Source organism: Mastigoproctus giganteus, chromosome 6 (assembly GCF_048544385.1).
Source record: "Mastigoproctus giganteus isolate SK-2022 chromosome 6, ASM4854438v1, whole genome shotgun sequence".
In the NCBI taxonomy this organism is placed as follows: Eukaryota; Metazoa; Arthropoda; class Arachnida; order Uropygi; family Thelyphonidae; genus Mastigoproctus; species Mastigoproctus giganteus.
In genome coordinates this window covers 127451487-127474444 of record NC_143580.1, presented here as the reverse complement: position 1 = coordinate 127474444, position 22958 = coordinate 127451487, and the positions used below count along the sequence as shown (strand labels likewise).

The 22958-nt window shown below is 36.6% G+C and overlaps 1 protein-coding gene across 2 annotated transcripts in view; it reads right to left on the bottom strand.

Annotated features, from left to right (window-relative positions):
* The window catches only part of Pli (E3 ubiquitin-protein ligase pellino), a 189349-nt gene that overhangs the window by 47431 nt on the left and 118960 nt on the right, over positions 1–22958 (bottom strand). For both annotated transcript variants that reach the window (XM_090375329.1, XM_090375328.1), the window contains exons 5-7: positions 15247–15441; positions 14844–15029; positions 3340–3438 (exon numbers count right to left, since the gene is read on the bottom strand). In XM_090375329.1, the coding sequence (XP_090231455.1) occupies positions 3340–3438; positions 14844–15029; positions 15247–15441 (480 nt within the window). The remainder of the gene's footprint in view (positions 1–3339; positions 3439–14843; positions 15030–15246; positions 15442–22958) is intronic.

Genomic DNA, 22958 nt, shown 5'->3' with positions numbered 1-22958 from the left:
ACTGACATGGTCTGAGCAAACATTGACATCAGAAGTTTTGAAACAATAATCCGACCAAGGAAAAGAAGTCTCGCAGGTCATTCCATTTTGCATTCTTGTAATGCCAAACAACACGAGGTTGGGAATAGCCATGAGATAAAGGCTCCATTGGAGAAGAAATAATCACCAAGTTGTGATCTGAAGTGCCACAAGGACCTCTCACTTCGACCGTGTACTTAGAAGGTTGTTTGTGAGAAAAAGATCAAGCGTATTGGCTGTATGATTAGGATTGTCCGGTATTCTTGTAGGTAAATGAACAATCTGTGCTAAGTCATTAGTAATTGCAAAAGCCTCAGCATCTTGACCTGCTGGGTCGGTGTGACTAGAAAACGGAAGCCAGTTGGAGTTGTGAACATTAAAATCACCAAGGAAAATTACCCCACTGTTAGGAACGTTGGACTGGAGAAAGTCAAGTTGCAAAGAGGAAATCAAAGAGCTCCAAGTGATTAGTGGAGTTGGGAGAACGGTAGAGACAACAGATGAATTTGACACAATGAGGTAGAGAGTTTAAGCCAGAGAAGATCAAAGAGAGGAGATTCCAAATTGCCAAGTCTCTGACAGGCAATATCAGAACGGATATATGCTCAAGTACCACCTTTGAGGCGAAAGAAATGATACAGCGAATAATTTGGGCATCTGAGATGAGCAGTAGTTGAATCAACCGATAACCGAGATTCTGTCTGAAAAAGTACATGGGGTTTGGCAGACTGCAAGTGGAAATGGACATCGTTGAGATTAGAATTGAGACCACGTATATTTGTGAAATGAATTAGGAAGTGCTTGGGAAGTTTAGATCTTTTCGCAGATAAGCTTGCTCTATTAGTTTGACAATTCATGGTGTATTCAATAGTGAGAAAAAGTAGGTGGGACATGCTGTATGAAGTAATGAAATTTTTGGATATGGCATACACGTGGTAAGAATATACCCAGATCCTTGACATAGCGTGGCCTCGACAATGCTCCCCGCATATACACTACTCGGACTCCCTCCAGTCACTATCTGGCAGAGTAGAGGTAGCAAGATTATACACTAGCTGATCCGGAAGCTTCCTAGAGAGTTACCAATAGGTTCGGTCTGGTGTACTAACTAGCGGCCGGCCTGCGAACACCGTTTTAGAGCTGTACCCTCGAAATGTAAGGAATAATGGATCTCACCACGATGTTCATCATAACCTCAAAAGTCATCAATCATACTGCATGACGGAAGAGATAGGGAAGGGTTGACCGGAACTTAGCTCTAGAGACTAAACATGGGTTACACCACTTCAAGCCTCCAATAAGCAAAGTGGTGGTATTGCACCGGTTGATGAGAGTCATCTACCACCTAGTACTGCCTGGTAACATAGAGGGACAGCATTCCTCCATGTGGTGTGGGCGCCAACACCTCGACCCCTGCTTACGTTGGTTCACACCTGGGTGGTCGCCCACCATGTACTTGTGCATGGAGGTTATACCCAGGATTACTAACAGTCCCACTATCGTGAAGGTGCAAGCAGAGAATTTGGCTGCCACAAACCATCCGGACTTTGCCGAAATTGGGTCCACTTGACTTGAGTGTCACCCGAGTATCAGTTCCATCAGCGATTTAGACTCCCAGGTAACAAGTACAGCTTGTCTGGCATATCTGAGAGAATGTCTGTGACAACCTCAAGGACCAATAATTGAAAACTTCACAGCACTGGCAGATACAAGATGCCTCCCCACTCTGATTTTCCCTTAAAGTTGTGAAGAGCATATGCATTACCTGATAGGCTCTCTCAGTCAATTATTCTGTGAAACTATTTAAAAAAAAAAAAAAAAAAAAAGGGAGCTATTGCAGTTGAAGTTTGACTATAGTTAGGACGACAGAAAATATTTCAAAATTTCAAATCACTGATTAACCATTAACATGGAGTTGTTATTTTGGAAAGGCACTTGTCAGGTAGTGGACTCCTACCACTGGGTAGACCCAGTTGTAGGAGTCCAATGAGAGGACCAGTTTGTTTGTTGTTTGTAATTTGGCTTTTAGGAGCATTAGCAACTAAGGCCATATTGCTCCGGGGATCATTCCCTGACCTTTCTGCATCCTCCATATTTGGTAGTCAAGGGCTCGAATCCCGGTCTAATCAAGAAGAGTGTGCTACACACTTCTCCTTCCCACCTGGCTACGGAGGCCTCACCACCAGAGAGAGAGAGAGAGAGAGAGAGAGAGAGAGAGAGAGAGAGAGAGAGAGAGAGAGAGAGAGAGAGAGAGAGAGAGAGAGAGAGAGAGAGAGAGAGAGAGAGAGAGAGAGAGAGAGAGAGCGAGAGAGAGCGAGAGAGAGAGAGAGCGAGAGAGAGAGAGCGAGAGAGAGAGAGCGAGAGAGGAGAGAGGAGCGAGAGAGAGAGAGAGCGAGAAAGGACCAGTACTGCACCACCCATACCAAAGGCTTGGATAGAGGGAATGATGCACCCTCTATCCACTAGTGTGCGTAGCTTTTGTATGTACTGTTATGTTAATGGAAAACAGTTTAAAGTAGGATTTGCTGTACCATTTTGCAAACCTTCGTCTTCACCATCTCCATTTGCAACATCACTGTAAACATATCTGTTACATTCAGACATGGGAGGTGCATGGAGCAAGTACAGCTGTATAGACCTAGTGGTTGGCATAATTGAATGATTCTCTATAATCGAAATAGTTGATTATCCCATGACTGCATACCCTTAGCATGACCTACTGCCCTTAGCTCCTGGTGCTGGTTGATGTGGGCACCTCCTGTCCAGCATTGAAGGTGTCCATGATTTTATGTAGTGCTGCCTTTCAAATATTTATTTATATCACACACAAAAAAAAAAAAAAACAACACAGGTACTGATAGCAGAAGCTTAATCCATTCTGCTTTCTGCTAATGGTTTCAGATTCTTGATACAGTTTGCACTGATACGTTACCTTTGCTATTTCCCTTAAAAATGCACCCACTGTTTTGTACTTACCAATGTCATCTACTTTTCCCATAGCAAATTAATGAAAATAAAACCAGACAACTCAAGTGACTGTTTCACTGTTTAAATTTTTACGAGGGTTGCTTTACATATCAGAATGAATATTCTGATATGCAAAGTTCTTGAATATTTTGATATGGCAATGTATAACAAAGATAAAGAAAGATTTCATTTTGTAGCTTTTGTATTTCCATTTGTATTTTTACTTAATTAAAAAACTGAATCATATTACTATCTTATGACTATTAATATTTTTATGATTTTAAAATAAGAACGATGGGTTCAGTTAAAGATAATTACTATACACTGAAATTCATTTCCAGAGAAATAGCTTACAGGTGATTTACTAAGTCCTTCTGCTGAACGCCACAATAGAGTTGCTCCACAGAGATCTATAAGGGTCCCATCCTGAAGGATATTTGTTTCTTCTTCAATCTGGTAAATATTAAATTTCCATTATTTCTTATAATATTCAAATTTTGTAAGTTAATATTTAACTTGCATGCTACAAAATTTAAATTTACAAGTTACATAATTATATTTATCAGTTAAATTATGACATTGTTTAGTGTAATTGCATCGTTATTCAACTGAGAATAACAGTAGACTTATCTAATAGGGAGAAGTCTGAAAGATTTCACAATGAAAGATATGAAAGATTTCACAATGAGATATTATAATGATGTCCAATGCAAAAAATATTAGTTTGTTTTAAAATTCAGCTATGTACTGATATAACTGCACTTAACAATGTCAGTATCACAGTTTGAAATTTACATGCTTAAAGGCTTTGGCCTAAAATTTTATTTATCCATCACTTAAATATAATGATCTCTATCCAGGTCATTAAAAGGCATTTAGAATAAACTGCCGTTTCAATGCAGCATTACGTTCCTTAATTTGGAAAAGAATTTAGGAAACTACCAATGAAAAGTCAGAATTGTCTACTGAGATCATGTTGTTTACTCTGATGCACACTTAAGGGTGTGAAAACATTGTAAACTAAAATTCCCAAAAATTATAACAGAATTTCATCACTCTGGGCCTAAAGTCAACTACAAGGGGGGGGAAGTCTGAAAGATTTCACAATGAGATATTATAATGATGTCCAATGCAAAAATATTAGTTTGTTTTAAAATTCAGCTACATACCTGCACTTAACAATGTCAGTATCACAGTTTGAAATTTACATGCTTAAAGGCTTTGGCCTAAAATTTTATTTATCCATCACTTAAATATAATGATCTCTATCCAGGTCATTAAAAGGCATTTAGAATAAACTGCCATTTCAATGCAGCACTACGTTCCTTAATTTGGAAAAGAATTTAGGAAACTACCAATGAAAAGTCAGAATTGTCTACTGAGATCATGTTGTTTACTCTGATGCACACTTAAGGGTGTGAAAACATTGTAAACTAAAATTCCCAAAAATTATAACAGAATTTCATCCCCCTGGGCCTTAAGTCAACTACAAGGTGGGGGGGTTAGTGAATTGAAATGAGGATCAGTCATCTTAAAACATGAAATTTACATGGCTATTTATGACATCTAGTTTGTGTGGTAAAAAAATCTGAAACTCAAAATAATTTTTTGAGTTGGAACAGAAAACATTATTCCATGCTAGAAGTGTAAAGACAAGGCAGGCTTCAAAGGCTAATGGCGTAAGTCCACAAAAATTGAATAAATCAATAAATCTTCTACATGACTTCTTTAAAATATAATAAGGCAGTGGTGGCCATGCTACACCTGACAGGTAGTGCAAAATGAATCGTTGCACAAAATTTTTGGTGTAAGGTTAGTGACTAAAATTTTCTCTACCTTTCTAAATATAGAGGTTACACTTGGTCGTTGACTTACGACCAGCCGCATTTACGACCACAAAATAAAAAAAAAAAAATAAATAAATAAAATAATAAATTAATAATAAATCAGGAAGTCACTATTGAGGACACCCATAATGCAGGTGAGGAGGCACATCGATGATGGGAGGCCTTAGGACAGCACTAGGCACATACACTCAGTCACTTTCAAGCATCCGTTGCGTGTAGCGTATTAATTAAAATTCTATTGAAATACCCATAAAATGTTTAGTAAAAGGAAAATGCCTTCATCTACATATATGCCAGCTAAGAAGTCAAGGAAAACTTGATTTAGAGTGTAAAATGAAAATTATCCAGCAGTATGAAGGTGGAAAGAAAGTGAATACGATAGCACGTGACTTGAATCACATTCCATGGTATCGACGATACTTAAAGGGCAAAGAAAGAATTCGGGAAGCTGTGAAAGGTTCTGCACCTATTAAGTCTACAATTTTAACCAAACAACGACAGGAACCCATCCACGAAATGGAGAAATTGTTGTTTATGTGGATGGAAGATTTAATACAAAAAAATACACCCATGAGCCTTCACGCAGTGCAAGCAAAGGCTGGAAGTTTATTTCGGAGTTTAAAATCACGCACCGGAGACGATTAGGCAGAAGATTTTCAGGCTAGTACTGGGTGGTTTAAGCATTTTAAAAAAACAAGATCTGCTTTGCATAATGTCTCTATAAATAAACATTTCCTACCTCAACCCAAGAACATGACCCTGATGATGCACAAGCAAAGATTATAAATTGATTTTGTAAATTTCATATGTATTAATTTTTACATTAATTTTAGATTGTATTTTTGTGTTTACAGTACATTATGTACAGTATTATTTTTCACATTATGTACTATATAATTATAGATTGTAGTTTTGTTTTTTTTATAAACAGTATGAATAATAAACCAATTAAAATGTAGAGAACGTTTGAATTTAAACTCATAGAGAGATAGCCTAGGCGTAGAAACGAAGGTATGTACAGTATCACTAAGTTGAGTGCTCAAATCATCTATCATCAAGTCAAATAATATTTTTGACATTGTAGGCCTATCATATGTTACATGCTCAATGCATTTCAGTTGACAATTTAAACATGAGTTTAACTGCTGCAAATTTGTGCCCTGACTGCTGAGTGATGAACAGAAACTTCTTTTAAAGATCATAACTGCAGGTGAAAGTTGAATTTATGGCTATGACCCAAAAACAAAGCAGCAGTCTTCACAGTGGAAAAGTCAGTCCATCATCTCCACTTCCAAAAAAGGCAAGGCAGGTCAGATCAAACTGATTTTTTTTCTGACTATAAGGGAATTGCTCATCAGGAGTTACTCCTGCCAGGCCAAACTGCAATCCACAGTTCAACATTGGGTGCCCTAAGACATTTGAGGGAGATGTCATTTAGTCAATAACAAAATGATGGTCACACACTTTCCATATTCTTCCGACTTGGTATCTGTGACTTCTTCTTGTTCTCCAAAATGAAAAGGCTAAAGATTCAAAGACGTCACAAACTCAAGCTGGATTACAGAAAGTGTTGGACACCATCATGAGAAGGAATTCCAGAGATGTTTCAAACAGTGGGAGAAGTGTTGGGATTGATGTATTAACTCTGAAGGGGATTACTTTGAAGGGTCAACAGCAACATATAACTAATGTAAGTCTAATTTTATTATCCTAGTCCAGAAAGCTTTGGCTGACACCTCTTTATGTAATATTGAATTTTGCACATTTCACAGTACAAGAAATTTGAAATGAACTGAAATTATTACTATTTATTTACATAATATGCATGCAGAAAAATAAGCAGATTTCAAATGTTGTCCTCAATGAATTTATATGATATGATGTTTTTTGCATATTTATGCATTTTTTTTAAAAATCTCGAATATAATTAATGAAAGTTTTGTTTCACTGAAAATTTACATGTGTAAAAAAACTCGTTTTTAAATTTAAAAATTTTTCGTTACAAATAACACTGGCATACATGATTTTACCTCCACTAATATATATATAGCTGTTCTCAGTAAATTATGTGCAGATTTCAAAAATTTTTTTTAAATTTCACATCATATCAAAATTTCTACAGATACAGGTTTTCGTGTTTAACCATAATCTTACTAAGCAAAGTATATATGACACTGATCTGTTGTATTACCTACAAATAATATTTGTTTGCATGTGTGCTTATTATTGCCATCTTGAGTACACTGTCAATGCACAAATGGAAATGCATCAAAAGTTAGAGTTTAATTCCAAACCAGTACTGATTAAATCATGCTATAATTGAAGACAGAGTAGTAGTGCCAAAACATTTTAAGAAACTTACATAGCTTTTTACTGTATACTAAGGAGTGAAATTCCACAGTAACTGTTTCATTCAACTTTATATATATATATATATATATACACAGGGTGTCTATAAGTGGCAGGAACTCTTTCAATAATTTATTGCACACGGAGTAAGAGAGATACCATTTACTTATTTATACCATGTGAAAGAGAAAACATGAACGTTTCCCATGGACGTGTAGTTCCATCATTCACTGCCAGTTGACATTACCTATCGTACCTCTACCACACACATAGACTTGTTGAAAGATGGCAGCTTCCGATCCCGAGAAGGCATTTTGTGTTTTACTGTTTGATAAGAACAAGTGTGCAACAGATGTTCAAAGGAAATTTTGAAGTGAGTACAGTAAAGAGCCACCAACCAGGAAGACTATTTACAAGTGGCATAAGCAATATGTAAACACATGTTGCTTGTGTTTGGGAAAGAGCAGTGGCCGGCCTAGTGTTACTGTCGATAATGTGGAACGAGTGAGAGATATTCTCACAAGGAGCCCCAATAAATCAGTGTATGAGCTGCAAACACCAGCCCCGACAGTATGGACGGTTCTTCGTAAAAAAAAAAAAAAAAAAACTTTCTACGAAGCCATATAAATTGCATTTGGTGCACATGTTAAAGGAAGACGACAAAGAGAAGCACCTCCAATTTTGTTGAGAACTGCAAGGACTGACAGAAGAACATGACGACTTCTTTAATTGCGTAGTGTTTAGTAATGAGGCCACATTTCACAATTGTCGAATCTGGGGCACCCAGAAACCTGAAGAGATAAATGAACATGAGCATGATTCGCCGAAGCCAAATGTTTTATGTGCTTTGCTTGTCACGCCAAAAACTGTAAGAACCTTTTTTTTTTTTTTTTTTTTACTGAGGGCACTGTAACTGGGCTACCCTACCTTGATATGCTTCAGCAATGGGCACCTCCGTAGCCAGGTGGGCAGGAGCAGCAGTGCGTAGCACATGCTTCTTGATTAGACCAGGATTCGAGCCAGTGACCACCAAATACAGAGGATGCGGAAAGGTCAGGGAATGACCACCGCATATCCCCGGAGCAATATGGCCTTAGTTGCTAATGCTCCTAAAAACCAAATAACAACAATAACAGATTCAGCAATGGTTGATGCCTCAAGTTCAGGAGAATAGTGATGATTATTGTCCAGCAAGACAGGACCCCTTCCCCACTTCCATAATAAAGTTCAGGCCTACCTTACCATCGGCTACACAAGCGCTGGATTGGACGTGCTTGAGAAAGGGATGAATGTTTCTTGAAATGGTCGCTGAGATCACCGGGCTTAACTCCATGTGATTTCTTCTTGTGGGGCTACATAAATGATTGTGTTTATGTATCACCTTTGCCATGACGTCCAGGAACTAAAGCAGAGAACTGAAGAAGCTACCACCACGGTCACATAGAATATGCTGGACAGGGTATGTAAAGAGTTTGATTACTGTTTGTTGTTTGTTATTTGGTTTTTAGGAGCATTAGTAACTAAGGCCATATTGCTCCGGGTTATGCAGTGGTCATTCCCTGACCTTTCTGCATCCTCCGTATTTGGTGGTGACAGGCTCGAACCCTGGTCTAATCAAGAAGTGTGTGCTACGCACTGCTGCTCCTTCCCACCTGGCGCCAACTTTATTACTGTGTGGACATTTGCTGTGTCACACGTGGATCCCACATTGAATCATTGTGAAGTGACGTGACGTAAAAAAAAAAAAAAAAAAAACTGACATTTTCTCTTTTACAAGGTATGTATATGACACTGATATCTGTCCTAGTCTTTGTGCAATAAATCACTGAAAGTGATTTACTGCACAAGATGCAGTCTAAATCACACACCTCAAGATGCGGTCTAAATCATGGCCTTGTACAAAGGGATAATCACCTGCTTATCCCTACTATCTACCAAAGTTTCTGTATAACATCGATATATATATATATATAGGAATAATTAATGCTGTGTTTCAATCTAGAAGTTTCCCCTGGATTAAACAACATAACCATTGTGATATTATTTCCCTCGAAATAGCAATTACTATATCAATTACAGACAGCATACAAAATATCCTTGATTTCAACCTTTTACTATTAGTAGTGGCAAATTATGCAAGAAAGCAAGCTTATAAAGCATCAGCCAAAAAAAACACCCCTATATATTTCAATCATCCATACCCTTCAAGAATTTGTCTAGTTCTTCCTTGCATTTATTCAAACCACCCACTTCCACAACAACAGATGGAAGTTTGTTCCAACAATTAATCACCCTCTGGCTGAAGGCAAAATTCCGCACGTCTATCCTGCAACCATCCTTCCTCGATTTGAATTTATGATCTCTCTCTCGTGTGTGTGTAGTCTAGTTTCAGCAAGAGAAAGAATGCCATCATCATTTAGCTTATTTAATTTGTTCAAGACTTTAAGCACCTCATTCAAATCTTCCCACAGGTGCCTGTCTCCAGATGCTGAAATTTGAAGAAACGAAGCCTGTCTTGGTAAAGAGCAACCTTTTGTTCCCTTCACCAATCTGGTTACCCTCCTCTGCATCCATTCCAGTAGAACTATATCCTTCCCAAAGTGAGGCCTTCAGATCTGTATACAGTCCTCAAGACGTGGTCTAACCATGGCCTTGTACAAAGGGATAATAACCTGCTTATCTCTACTATCTACCAGTTTCTGTATAACACTGGTTGGTTGGTGGAACAGACTTCCATACCTTGTCATGGAAGTTGATAGCCTAAATAAGTTTAAGGCTCAGCTGGACAGGTATTTCGAACGAACAGAGGGGTGAAGTGGAAGTGGTTATTTTTATTTATTTATTTTTTTTGGCTGATGCTGCATAAGCTTGCTTTCTTGCATCAAATGCCTCTACTAATGCTAATTGTTTCAAGCTATTTGACTGTAGTTGACTGCTGTTATGGCCTTTGTGTACCAGATTCCTGCTGCGCATGTGATTATTGGTAAGAAGATGGCTCTGTAGTCTGTTTACTAGTGAGGTGTAGATACTGATCTTTTTACGTAGATACGTCAGATGAGGGGTAAAGGATAGGTCCTTGTCCAGGATGATTCGTAGATACGTCAGATGAGGGGTAAAGGATAGGTCCTTGTCCAGGATGATTCGTAGATACTCCATACCCCAGGGGCTCACATCTGGCGAGTGTGGACTTGGCACACCCAAGGTCCTGATCTGGATATCATCATTCTTCTCTTTCTTGGTGATTCCCTTCTACTTTCTCTCTCTCTCTCTCTCTCTCTCTCTCTCAGGGTAATTCAAATTTTTTTTTTTTTGGCTGGTGCAGCATAAGCCTCAGGCTTCTTTGCACCATATGGCCAATAATAATAATAACAACATCGATAAAACCCTATGAGCTGTCCAGGCAGACCGCTGCACTGCTCGCAGAACTTCATACCCCCTCCAGGTCTTTTTTATTTTCCAATGCTCCGAGTGTAGAACCCACCTGGCCAATGCAAACTTAGACATTAAGTCTGATATACCTTCATCGATAATAATAATACAGAAAACAACAATGGCCCAGCACAGAACCCTGGGGAACTCCAGTAATGATATTAGTCCACGAAGAGGAGTGTCCATTAATAACCACTCCCGTCTTCTTCCATGCAACCATCCTTTTATCAATAGTAGTAACTTGCCCTCAATGCCACACTGCTACAATTTATACAGCAGTCTTTTATGTGGAACTGTATCAAAAGCATTCCTGAAATCCACGTATATGATATCAAAATTATTTTTTGCACCAACTTCTTTTTGCCACTACATCATAGAATCCAATCAAATTGATCAGACAAGATATCTCCCTTAACAAACCCATGTGTGACTGAAGTATAATTGCACTCTGTCTAGATGGTCCAGAATTACTTCTTTAACCAGTGGCTCTCATTATTTTCCCTGAAACAGAAGTTAAGATAACATGTCTATAATTATTCATCACATTCTGTTCTCCATTTGTCAATTGGGGACACATTTGCATATTTGCAATCCACACAGTGGGCCTCCCATGAATCCAAAGATGCTCTCATAATAATGGCTAAGGGTTTGCTTACCTCCTTTGCTGCCTCCTTTAATATAATTGGATAGATCCTATCCACCCTAGGTGCCTTTTTTAGACCTTAACTTAGCTTAGCTTAATTTAGCTTCAACAATTTCTCTTCCAATTTCCTGTTAATTATCACAAAGTCATTTAGATCCTGTTAGAGTTTGATAACCTTCTGGCAATCCCTTCCCTAAAGAATTCTCCCTGTGTGAATGGAGATGGAAAAAATACCTGTTCGACTTGTCAGCAACCTGAGCAGGATCAATAACAGTTAAGACCATTGGACCAATGTGATTCAGCCCCTTCTTTCCTTATACACTTAATATAAGCAAAGAAAATTTGCTGCTTTCCTTTGCATTCTTTACTAGAGATTTCTCATAATCCATCTTCAATTGTTCAATCTCTTTTGTGACTTGACTGCAGACTGGTCTATATCTACCACAGGCTTCTGTATCACCTGATACTTTATATCCATCCCACACTTTTTTTTTCTGTCACAAGTCTCATTAGTTCATTTAACATCCTTCATGTATGCCAGACGAATCAACTAATATGATGTATTTTTTTTTTAAGTTTATTTCGACCCCAGGCTTCTGTATCACCTAATACTTTAAATGCATCCCATACCTTTTTTTTTTTTTCTGGGTTACAAGTCTCATCAGTTCATCTGAAATCCTTAATGGATGTCACATGAACTAACTAACAATACTTGCACAGTATTTGTTAGTTGGAATGAAAAGCTTAGTATGATTACTTCTCTGAATACCTCCCACAGTAAATTTGCTGTTGGTAACATCAGTTTATCTCATTGCATTGAATTAAAAAAAAAAAAAACATCTTTCTCTGATCACTATTAGTCATCATTACAAAAGCAAAAGCCCTTTACTTTACCCCTGATGGTACTTACATCTTTAAGTAAATCCCACAACAATACACTGATCACTGCCACCCAGTGGTTCTTTTACCTGCAGATTTTTAATGCATGAAGAAGCGCTGCTGATAATCAGATCAAGAGTACTGCTTCCTGTTGTTGATTATTTAACATGCTGCTGTAGAAAACAATCATTCAATAAATCCACAAAGTCTTGTTGCTGCTTATTGACTAATTCATAAGTTCCAGTCAATATCTGGAAAGTTAAAATCCTCCATTATAAAACATTCCAGTTTACTGGTCCATTCTATTTCCCTTTATAGCTATTTGCGGTGCTTTTTTTTGTGACGGTACGCAATGGTACCGTCACAAAACGTTAGGGCACATACAGAACAGAACAGTAGTGCTCTTTTTTTGAGCTCAAAGCTGTTGGTTAGCCCATGTACCAGTAGGTTTACAATTCTGCTGCACATTTACTTTTGTAAAGTGTGTGAACACTAATAACATTTTTCCCCCCAATAATTTGAGAATCGGAGGTATACCACATAATCAATTATTCGCAGTCAAATTATGGTTAGCATCATCAACTGGAATATAAGCCACATCACTACATCAAGGGTTGTGTTTGATCAGGTGCATATATAGTCCAGGGTGCATTTACATAAACTTCCATGTTCAACATGTCATATGTCCTGGCATCACATAAGAGAAATAGCTTCAGCCCATATTTTGCCATCCTACTTGGAATATATTGTTGGAATGAACATCTATCCCTGAATATTACTAATTATTCAGCAATAGTTGCATACTCTGGAACTGCATAATATCACTGCAATCTTTCTAAAAAAGATGGATAAAAATTCATGGAAGGCCACGAATCAGTCTGTTTCCCCCCCCTTTCCCTGTTGTTTCAGTCATGAATATAATCTAGCACTATAAATGAAAAATTTGAGACATAATTTTGGGAAAAAGCATCCCTCTCCTATGCGATCTTTCTTCCAAAAATCTAGCTTTTGTTTGCCAGAGGAATATACTCTAGCCAGAGATAGTAATCTAATAAATGGTTTCATTTTCTACACATATCCTTCACCTATCCATCTATACTTTCATGTGTGTTATATTATTAATAAAATATTAATATTCTATTTTGGCTTGAGAATCCACAAAAGATGATTCCCACTCAGGATGACCAATGAAAGTGATAACTCCAGAGATGTGCTAAAAAATTGAAGACCTGGTTATGAAGGACTGATGTATGAAAGTGTCTATGAATGCAATAATCCCTGAGGGGCTAGTACTTGCCATCCTCTATGAACACTTGTTCATGCCAAAGGTCAGTTCTAGATGGGTGTCAAGTGGTTCTCACGTATTCAGAAACAGTGCAGGGCTCAAATGTGTGGGAAAAATTTACACAAGCATGATGCATATCCACAAGGGTTCCTTTAAAGAACTGTAAGTGAAATGCAGATTCACCACTTTGAAAATTATAAATTTCATTTTAATCCCTAAATTACAAAGACTGATACCAGCAAACACTACAAATTGAGATAAGAAGCAAGGAAAATCTTCCCTTGATTTTCTTGATATTTCTGAAAACTAGGCTGTACTGAGGCTGCTAATCATTTTACTTCATTTAAGGAATACTTTATCTTCATAAAGTTAAAAAAAAAAAAAAATTGGAATGACATGATTGCACATTTCTCTTGTGAGCATTGTTGAAGATGGATATGAGAGTAGGAGAATCAAGAAATATGATATAATAGTAGATTTAATTGGGCAAAATGAGGAGTGGTAGAAAAAGTAAGTGGGGCTTAGCAATTGTAAATGGACATTATTGAGATTATAACTGAGAGCATGAATATTTGTGAAATGAATAAGGAAGTTTTGGAAGGCTTAGTTATTTTTGAGACAAGCTTGTTCCCATTAGGTTGACTATTTATGATGTGTTGAAGTAGATGAGATTAAAAGTAGAGGAGGGAATCATACATCAATTAATGAAATTTTTGGATGGCATAAACACGGGAATACTTGACATAACATGGCCTCAAAAGACTCAGACTCTTGCCAGTTACTAGCTGGCAGAGTCAAGGCGGCAAAGGTCACTATCTGATTCTGATGTCTCTTAGAGTTACCAACAGATTTGGTGACTGCCTGCCCTGTATTAATTGTTTATTCTAAAGCGGTGTCCTTAAAATATAAGGAATGTCAGATTTTATCATTATATTTATTATAATGTTAAGAGTCATACTCAATAAATGATAGAAAAGATGGTGTGATTTCTGATCATTTGTATGGAGGCCAAACATCACTGCCACATAGTCTCCATTAAATGAAGTGGTGATATTGAACTTAAAATCTGTCCAAACCTTAATTTATTTAAACTAACCACTTCCATAATGCTAGGTGTGGAAGTGGTCAGTTTAAATTACAACAAGCAATTACTATCTGGCTGAATAAAAATTTCCATACATTCTGCAACCAACCATTTTCAATTTATGTCTTCCTGAATGTACCATCTGAGAAAGAGTAAATATTCCATTACTTCAATTATATATTCCATTATATATTCAAACACTTTAACTTTGAAGATTTTATGAGGAAGAACTTTTTTCCTAACATATACATAGAAAACATATCTATACAACAGGAGCATTTGAATTTTTTTCCTATCCCAAAATTTTATTCTAGTTTCAAATTCTCAAAAAGAAAAGAAAACCTTCAAGCCTTTTTGAGGTGCAGATCGGGATTCCCTCAATGCATAAACTCCACCACCAACAGAAATTTCTCTCCAGATACCAGGCGTAGAACCACCACAAAATGACCCTCTAGGATGCATAATGAGAATTCCATTTGTTGTGAGGCCATCTATTTCACTGTTTTGTTGCCATTTAGTTGCTTTTTCCTATATAAGAAAAATAATAAATAAATAAAAATAAAATCACATTGGGAATTTTTGGCAAATCAATGAATTATAGCATAGTACATCGATGGTAGTCTGGTTCATAATAGTACTATACTTGTATTTGGGAACTAACTGTAATTCATTAGTAAAGATGAAGTAAATGCAAAAGATCTTTCTGAATGAAAATGTAAAATGATATAACGTATAAGTGGCTTACCCCTAAGAAGATGTTGCGAGAATTATCAAATCCAGCAGCATAGACTCTTGAAATATGACTTCCACTTCTTTCTATCAATATACGGCATGCAAACCTGGAAATTGTACTTTGTGTTACCTTGCATTCACCAAGTTTGTCTCCAGGAATAATGTCCATCACAACAAAATCTATGGGACTTTCTGAAGAACGCCCAATCTACAATGGATGAAAAATAAAGAGCATAAAACATTTTTTTTTTTTTTTTTTAAACAGAAGAGTATCTTAAATTACTTCAGAGATTATAAGACTAAGATGCCAATGCAGTTTATGTGCATGTGGGTGTGAGATGACCCCACATGCACATAAATCAGAAAGGTTCAGTGACCACACACACACACACACACACACACACACACAGTATTTATTTTTATATTAATAATATACAATATGAAAAATTATTTACAACAGAGAGCCATTCTTTCCCCTATAAAATTTTTCTACACCCCTCATTTTTCATGGAAATTAACACTAGTAATAAAAAAAAAATCTGAAAATAATTAATTAAATACCTATATGAAGAAGAAAAGTTGGATAAAAAAATACTAGTCTCAATTTTTCTTCTTATTGTAAATGTCTGTAAAGAAAACATATGTGCAGAGTGGGGATTTGCCACAGTTTCAGTGATCATCACAATTATGAATTAAAAAAAAAAATGAAAAGAAAAAAAGAAATGTGAATAGTGCCTAAAAAAATTTAACACTATTCACAGCCTGCAAATGTCCAAGAAAGAGAGCAAGAATCTATGCCAGTTTTAAAGATTATAAATTTTTATATATATTTTTGACCTAATCATTTCCAATGTTAATATTAAAATGGTGATATTATTAAATTCTATCATCAAGTCAGGTTTTGGATTCTGAGACTTGGAACCCAAAGGCTGTTGTTACTGCATTTGTATGCAGTATTTGTACTTATGTTTATTTTTTCTATCTTCTTTATTTTATTGGTTTCATTTTTCTTTCTTTCTTTTTTTTTAATGGGAAAGCCAGTGGCAAAGTGACAAAGCGGGTTTTCTGTTAATTTCTTTGAATTTTGTTGCGGGTCTGTTTCATGTTTCTAAATTTTAACCAATGGTTCAAGCAGGTAAAATAAGAAAATAACACAATAAAGTTATTAAGAAAATTAATCACAGAGAAATTGGCAAAAAGCTTGTGGCCAAGAAGTCGCCATTTACCTGCAGTGTTCTCCCAAGAAAATTTTGCCAGCCAGGTGGCATTATCAACTTGCTGGGTGGGGAAGTATAATATTATAAAATTTTCTGTTATTTATAAATGTGATCAAGAGCAAAAATTAATTGCATAATTTAACACTATATGCTCCTGTCACATTGATTTCGATCGCATAGTATGGTCAAATTAATATTGATCAAGGTCAGTGAGAAGTACCATGAGAATTGCTTAAATTTTACCCGAGCAGTCAGTTAAATTCACCGGGTGGTGCGCACATTCGATAGGTCCTGGGGAGAACACTAATCTGTGTTTGAATTTTGACAATTCGCGTATTGTTAGATATTTATTGTCAAAAAAAGTGGCAATCTTTACTTCTGAAGGTTGCACTATAATAATAAGATTATCAGACATTTAAATATAAAATAGTTTCAGGCGTGGTGGTAAAACTATTAATGCTCTATTTCAAAACTAAAGGAAAATTGAAATTTGTGGTGACAATCAAAAGTTATAACTGTTGGTTAATGAAGGAGAGGGTACACATTACTAGCTCTATAAAATGTGGTTATCCCACATTTTATAAAGATAGCAATACAGGGGAAAATAGATATAAGGGCACAGGATCAGTTTAGACATGTTTAGTTGTTATGTAAGTTTCATGACACAAGGGCAACTATGGCCAAGATGTGCCTGTCAGAGTCCCTATATTCATTTGACTGAATTATGGATATAATATCAAAGTGTATGTGTTATTCTAAAATGTTTAATATTAGTAAAATAATAAGAGGAGTTTATCTCAACATAGTGCGTAGAACACTTCTGTATGATACCCTTCTGTATTATTAATCAGTCCAAACTAGAGTTTGAACAGGCTAAGAGTAGAAAATTTGCTTCTTGCCCTAATGGTAGCCGAGCATTCTGGTCTCTTGCCAAAGCTATTGGCCGCAACTTTTGCCCATCTCTGCTCCCACCTCTGTCCAAACCAGATGGTTCTGTTGTCACTTCAGCCAAGGATAAAGCTGACCTGCTAGCATCCCATTTTTCTTCGAGCTCATGTATTAATGATCTTGGTAAAACACCTCCCACCATTCCTAACACGCTCCATTCAATGCCTCCTGTGGTCTTCCGTCAAAAGGATATCAGAAGGATTTTGATGAATCTTGATGCTAAGAAAGCTCCAGGTCCTGATGGTATTTCTCCACTTGTTCTCAAAACCTGTGCTCCTGAACTTACTCCTATTCTTTGCCGCCTTTTTTCACTTTCTTATTCCAAAGGTGTTTTTTCTTCTGCTTGGGAATTTGCTCATATCCAGCCAGTTCCTAAAAAGGGTGACAAATCCCTCCCATCCAATTATCGTCCCATTGCAATTACTTCTACTCTTTCTAAAGTAATGGAGAAATCAATTAACCGCCAACTCTTAAACTACCTAGAAACCTTCCGCCTGATCAACGATCGCCAGTATGGATTCCGTCAGTGTCGATCCACTGGTGATATTCTGGCTTATGTTACCCATTTATGGACTAATTCAATGGAAAGGTTCGGTGAAACACAAGTAGTTGCTCTTGACATCTCAAAGGCTTTTGATCGTGTTTGGCATAAACAAGCTTCCATCTTATGGTTTGCCCACTGTTTTTAGTAATTGGTTATCCAGTTTTCTCTCTGATCGCTCACTGAGGGTGATGGTAGATGGCTCTCTGTCTTCTAACTTCTCCACTAATGCCAGTGTCCCCCAAGGTTCAGTTCTTTCCCCCACTCTTTTCCTCTTGTATATCAATGACCTTCTTCCATTGACTGGAAATCCTATCCATAGGTTTGCCGATGATAGCACATTGCATTCAACTTTCCATTTTGAGAAACCTTGTCCAGCTCAATCAGCTTCAAGTTCTCGAAAATCTGTTGCCAATTCCTTAAATGCCGATCTTCAGGTAATTCTCCAGTAGGGCAAAGACAACTTAGTTGATTTCAACCCTTCTAAAACTCAATCTTGTCTTATATCTCGCAAAAAGGATTCTTCTGCTCCTATGCTTATCTTTAGTGACACTCCGATTTCTAGGCAAAATGATATATCTCTTTTGGGGATTACCCTGACTTCTAATCTCTCTTGGCACAAGCACATTACAAATATTGCTTCCTCTGCATCTAAAAAACTTGGTTTTCTCTTTCGCTCTCGGCGTTACTTTTCTCCCAAACAGCTGCTCACTCTGTATAAATCGCAAATCCGCCCTGCCATGGAATATTGTTCCCACATCTGGGGTGGTGCCCCCAAAACCTCTCTCAGGCTTCTTGATTCCATTCAGAAGAGGGCAGTTAGGTTAATTAATGATTCATCTCTAACAGAGTCTCTCCACTCGCTTTCTCATAGATGCACTGTTTCTGCTGCATGCCTCTTCTACAGATACTTCCATGGGCACTGTTCTTCTGAATTGGCTTCTATAATTCCCGCTCTCTCTTTCAAAACAGTCCGAACACGTGCCGCCACCAGCCAACATCCATTTACTGTCCAACTTCAAACCCACAGAACCAACTTTTCATCTTCCTCATTTATTCATTCAACTGCCGTTTTCTGGAACAACCTTCCTTCATATGTATTTCCTGAAAATTACAATCTACAGAAATTCAAGTCCAATATCAACAAATATCTTCTTTCGTCTTCTCAACCTCCAACCCAAGCACGGTACTAAGTACTATAGGTTATAATACCTCTCGTGTTTGGGGTTCTCATAAAAAAAAAAAAAAAAAAAACCCCTCCAGAAATTAAAACGGAAAAAACGAAAAAAATCGACAACTTACCGGTACATTAGAGTAAAATATAAATAATTAAATAAACAATTTAACACAATTCTTTTTTTCTTTTTTTTTTTTTTTTTTTTTGATTTGGTAGTTGTTGGCGCATCGGCTTCTGTGGCCATATTGCACCTCCCAAGGTTTTTGCAGTACTTTGATCCAAGCCCGAGGCGGGAATCGAACCCGCGACCTTTGGGTTGCCGGGCAGATACTTTACCCACTCGGCTAGCCCGGTCGGCTTAACACAATTCAAATCAATTTAAAACAATTAAAAATCAAATTAACGCAATTAAAAGAATCTAATGAAAATATTCAAAACGATTTTCCTTCCTGAAGCTGACAATGCTTTGACCGTATGTCGTGATCACAGGAATGAAAATTAACGAATCGGATTAAACCTGATACTTAAATAGATATTATTTGTCTTCGCGCATGCAGGTTCACGCATCAGAGACCAAATATGGCCGCCGAACATTAACCAAATTCTCGTGTAATTTAATTTCAACGGTTTCTGCAATTAATAGTCGCGTATAATTAATTACGGTGAACGTTAAGTATTTTGGCATTGTTAAATAAAAAAGTATGTTTTTCGTTAATGGCATGAAAGGCTAATTCTGACGCTGCTGAATGAGAAGCACGAACTGAGGCTTCATGTTGATTTACACGAATATTAAGAGAAAATCGGGTCGAACCCTGATAAGATGAGTCGCAATCACCGCAAGAAATGTTGTATACCAGATCATTAATTTGTGTTGTGAACACTGAAAGAAACAAGCGATTATTCAGTATAGTGTGTAACTTCCCTATTGGCCTAGCTACAATTTTAAATTCGGTATCTTTAAAGAGTCTGTTAAGCTGTTTGTGCCACTGTTCAACATATGGGACAGAAAAAAAGTATTTTTTATATTACTATTGTTGATTGGTGTAGTATTTTGCATCCTATCCTTAGCTTGTACCCTAATTCGGTTTATTGTGGTAATGGAATAACCCCTGTTTAAGAATCTGCTAGTTAATATTTGTATTTCTGAGTCCAAAGCAGAATCCGTCGTTGAATATTTATAAGCATTAAGAAATTGATTAAAGATAATCGATCTTTTGTAGGTGAACGGGTGATAGCTATTATAATGTAGAAGCATACCGGTGTTTGTAGGTTTTCGATAGATGCTAAATTGTATTTTGTTCGAGTCCCGGGTAAGCGTGAAATTTAGAAAGTTTAATGACTTTGTATCTGTATCTTCCCTTTCCAATGTAAATTTGAGTCTAGAATGAATATTATTAAACGAATGTAAAATGTCTTGGATAGTATTACTATCGGTAATAACTAGAACATCGTCTAAATACCTCCCATAGTATGTGATACGGGTTCGAAACGGTGTCAAATGTATCTGCTCAATCGTTTAGAGGTAGATCTCTGACATTAAGCCACTCAGGCTCAAACCCATTGGTAATCCAAAAATTTGTTTGTACACCTTGTCTCGAAAGGTGATGTAGTTTGCCTCAACTAACAGTTTAATTAAGTGAAAAATTTCCTTAATAGGTAGCTTCGTATAATTAATCGGTGTTGAGTTTTTTTTTTTTTTAACATATCACAAATAACATCTAATGTGTATTCAACGTTTACATTCGTATATAATGAGGTAACATCTAGTGAGAATAAATTGTCATTGTCGCCGAGTCTACAGTCTTTAAGCTTATTAAATAATGTATCGTAGTTCTTAATTCCAAATTGTATTAACTGTCTAAAGGGTTTTATAATGTTATATACATGTGTGGCTAAGGATGAAAATGCCGAGTTCCTGTAGGAAACAATGGGTCGAATAGGAAACCCAGTCTTGTGTAATTTTACCTGACTGAAAAGTGCAGGAATATTGTATGTTCTGGCCTTCAATTCCTTTAACTGAACCATAGTAATGTAGTCGTTTTTTCGATACGTGGTTAACGTTTTATTGTATTGATTGACCAAATTGGTAAATAGTGCCGGATCTACTTCACGATAAGTGGAGGTATCTGACACAACTGAATCTAACTTATTAATATAATCATGTTTATCTAGTACTACCACTGTATCTCCTTTATCTGCCCTCTGTATAATAATGTCCTTATTTCCCCGAAGTTCTCGTAAAGCTGAACTGTCATGCCTATTCAATTTAGGAAGTCGCGTTTCTTTTACGTTATTCACTCTAATGTTATCTTTTATGTTATTCACTTTATTTACTCTAATGTACCGGTAAGTTGTCGATTTTTTCGTTTTTTCCGTTTTAATTTCTGGAGGGTATCATACGGAAGTGTTCTATGCACTATATTGAGGTAAACTCCTCTTATTATTTTACTAATATTATTATCAACGTAGAACATATTGAGTAGTACAGCTCTGATTCATACTATCTAAAATGTTTAATATACACAAAGAGTTCACTTAGGTTTGCCTTGTCACAAAGTATATGGATGAAAGTCAGAGGAGCTTGCAAGTTTACTAATGATCGAAAGGAGATGGTATGGATGGCTAAATAGGATGGGCAATCAATCAGAATGGCCTTACTGTGAGTTGTATCTGGCACACAGAGTGGAGGACCTTCTCCTAGAAGCAGATATTTGTGCGTGAGGAAGGTATGCCCAATATGCAGTTTTATCAATATAACATCTTCCCATCTATTCATACGTGAACTAGAATGCCATAAACGCATATTTTTTTATTTTGTGGAGTTTATTGCATGGCTGTTCTCTCCAAAGTTGTGTCCAAATGGAAATATATTTGGCACAAAAGATGTCTCTATAATCTGTATAAGGTATGAACTGAAGGTTATCATGTGTATAAAGATCTGGATTTTTAGCAGCTTGGTCTGCATGATTATTTCCTGTGATTCCAACATGGCTGGGGATCCAACAGATAGAAACTTGTTTTCTTGCTTTTGGGAAATTTCCGAGTTGTTTTTTGAGATGTTGAATCAAGTTGTTTGAGGAATATTTGCTATTTTATAGTGCTACTATTGCAAAGACATGTTTAGGTTAATGGAAATGTAACTCAGTTAACAATTCATATTGCTACCTTAGAGTATCCACAATTCCTGAATGGGCGGGGTGATAAAGTGTTTTTCTCACCCCACCCATTAAAATTTATTATAGGGTTTTTTTTTTTATTTTTTGAGATATTTTGGTTATTCAGGTGCAAAAAAAAAAAAAAAAAAAAAACTTTTATTTTTATCTGTTGTTGATAAGTAATGTTGCTTTTTTGAACAACTGTCTATAAAATTTTATTTATTTTTTCATAAATCAGCCTTGCAGACCGATGAAATGACAGTTAATGCATATGGTAAGCAGACTTTATCAAAAGGTTGTATATCTGAATGGCAGTATTTCAGAGATGGATATAAGATCATTGGGGATGATTCTAGGTGAGATAAACCTTGCACATCAAATAAGAAAGGGAGATACAGCGTCTAAAGCTTGAGTATTACATGGAAGTTGCCAAGCCATCATATTTGATAATTTAAACATGAAAGATTAAATAACTCCTTTATTTAAATTGTAGATCACGTGGAAAACGGCTCAATTTTCTGAAAGAGCTTGTTTATAATCCAGGAATTCTAAAAGCAACAGCAACAGGAGATTACACCATTCTCAGCCAAAAATAACAATTCTCTAAATGGAAGTTTCCGAGGAATTTAAAAAAAAAACAAAAAAAAACTGGCAGGTTTAAAGGTGAAGTTATTTTAATTTTTTTTT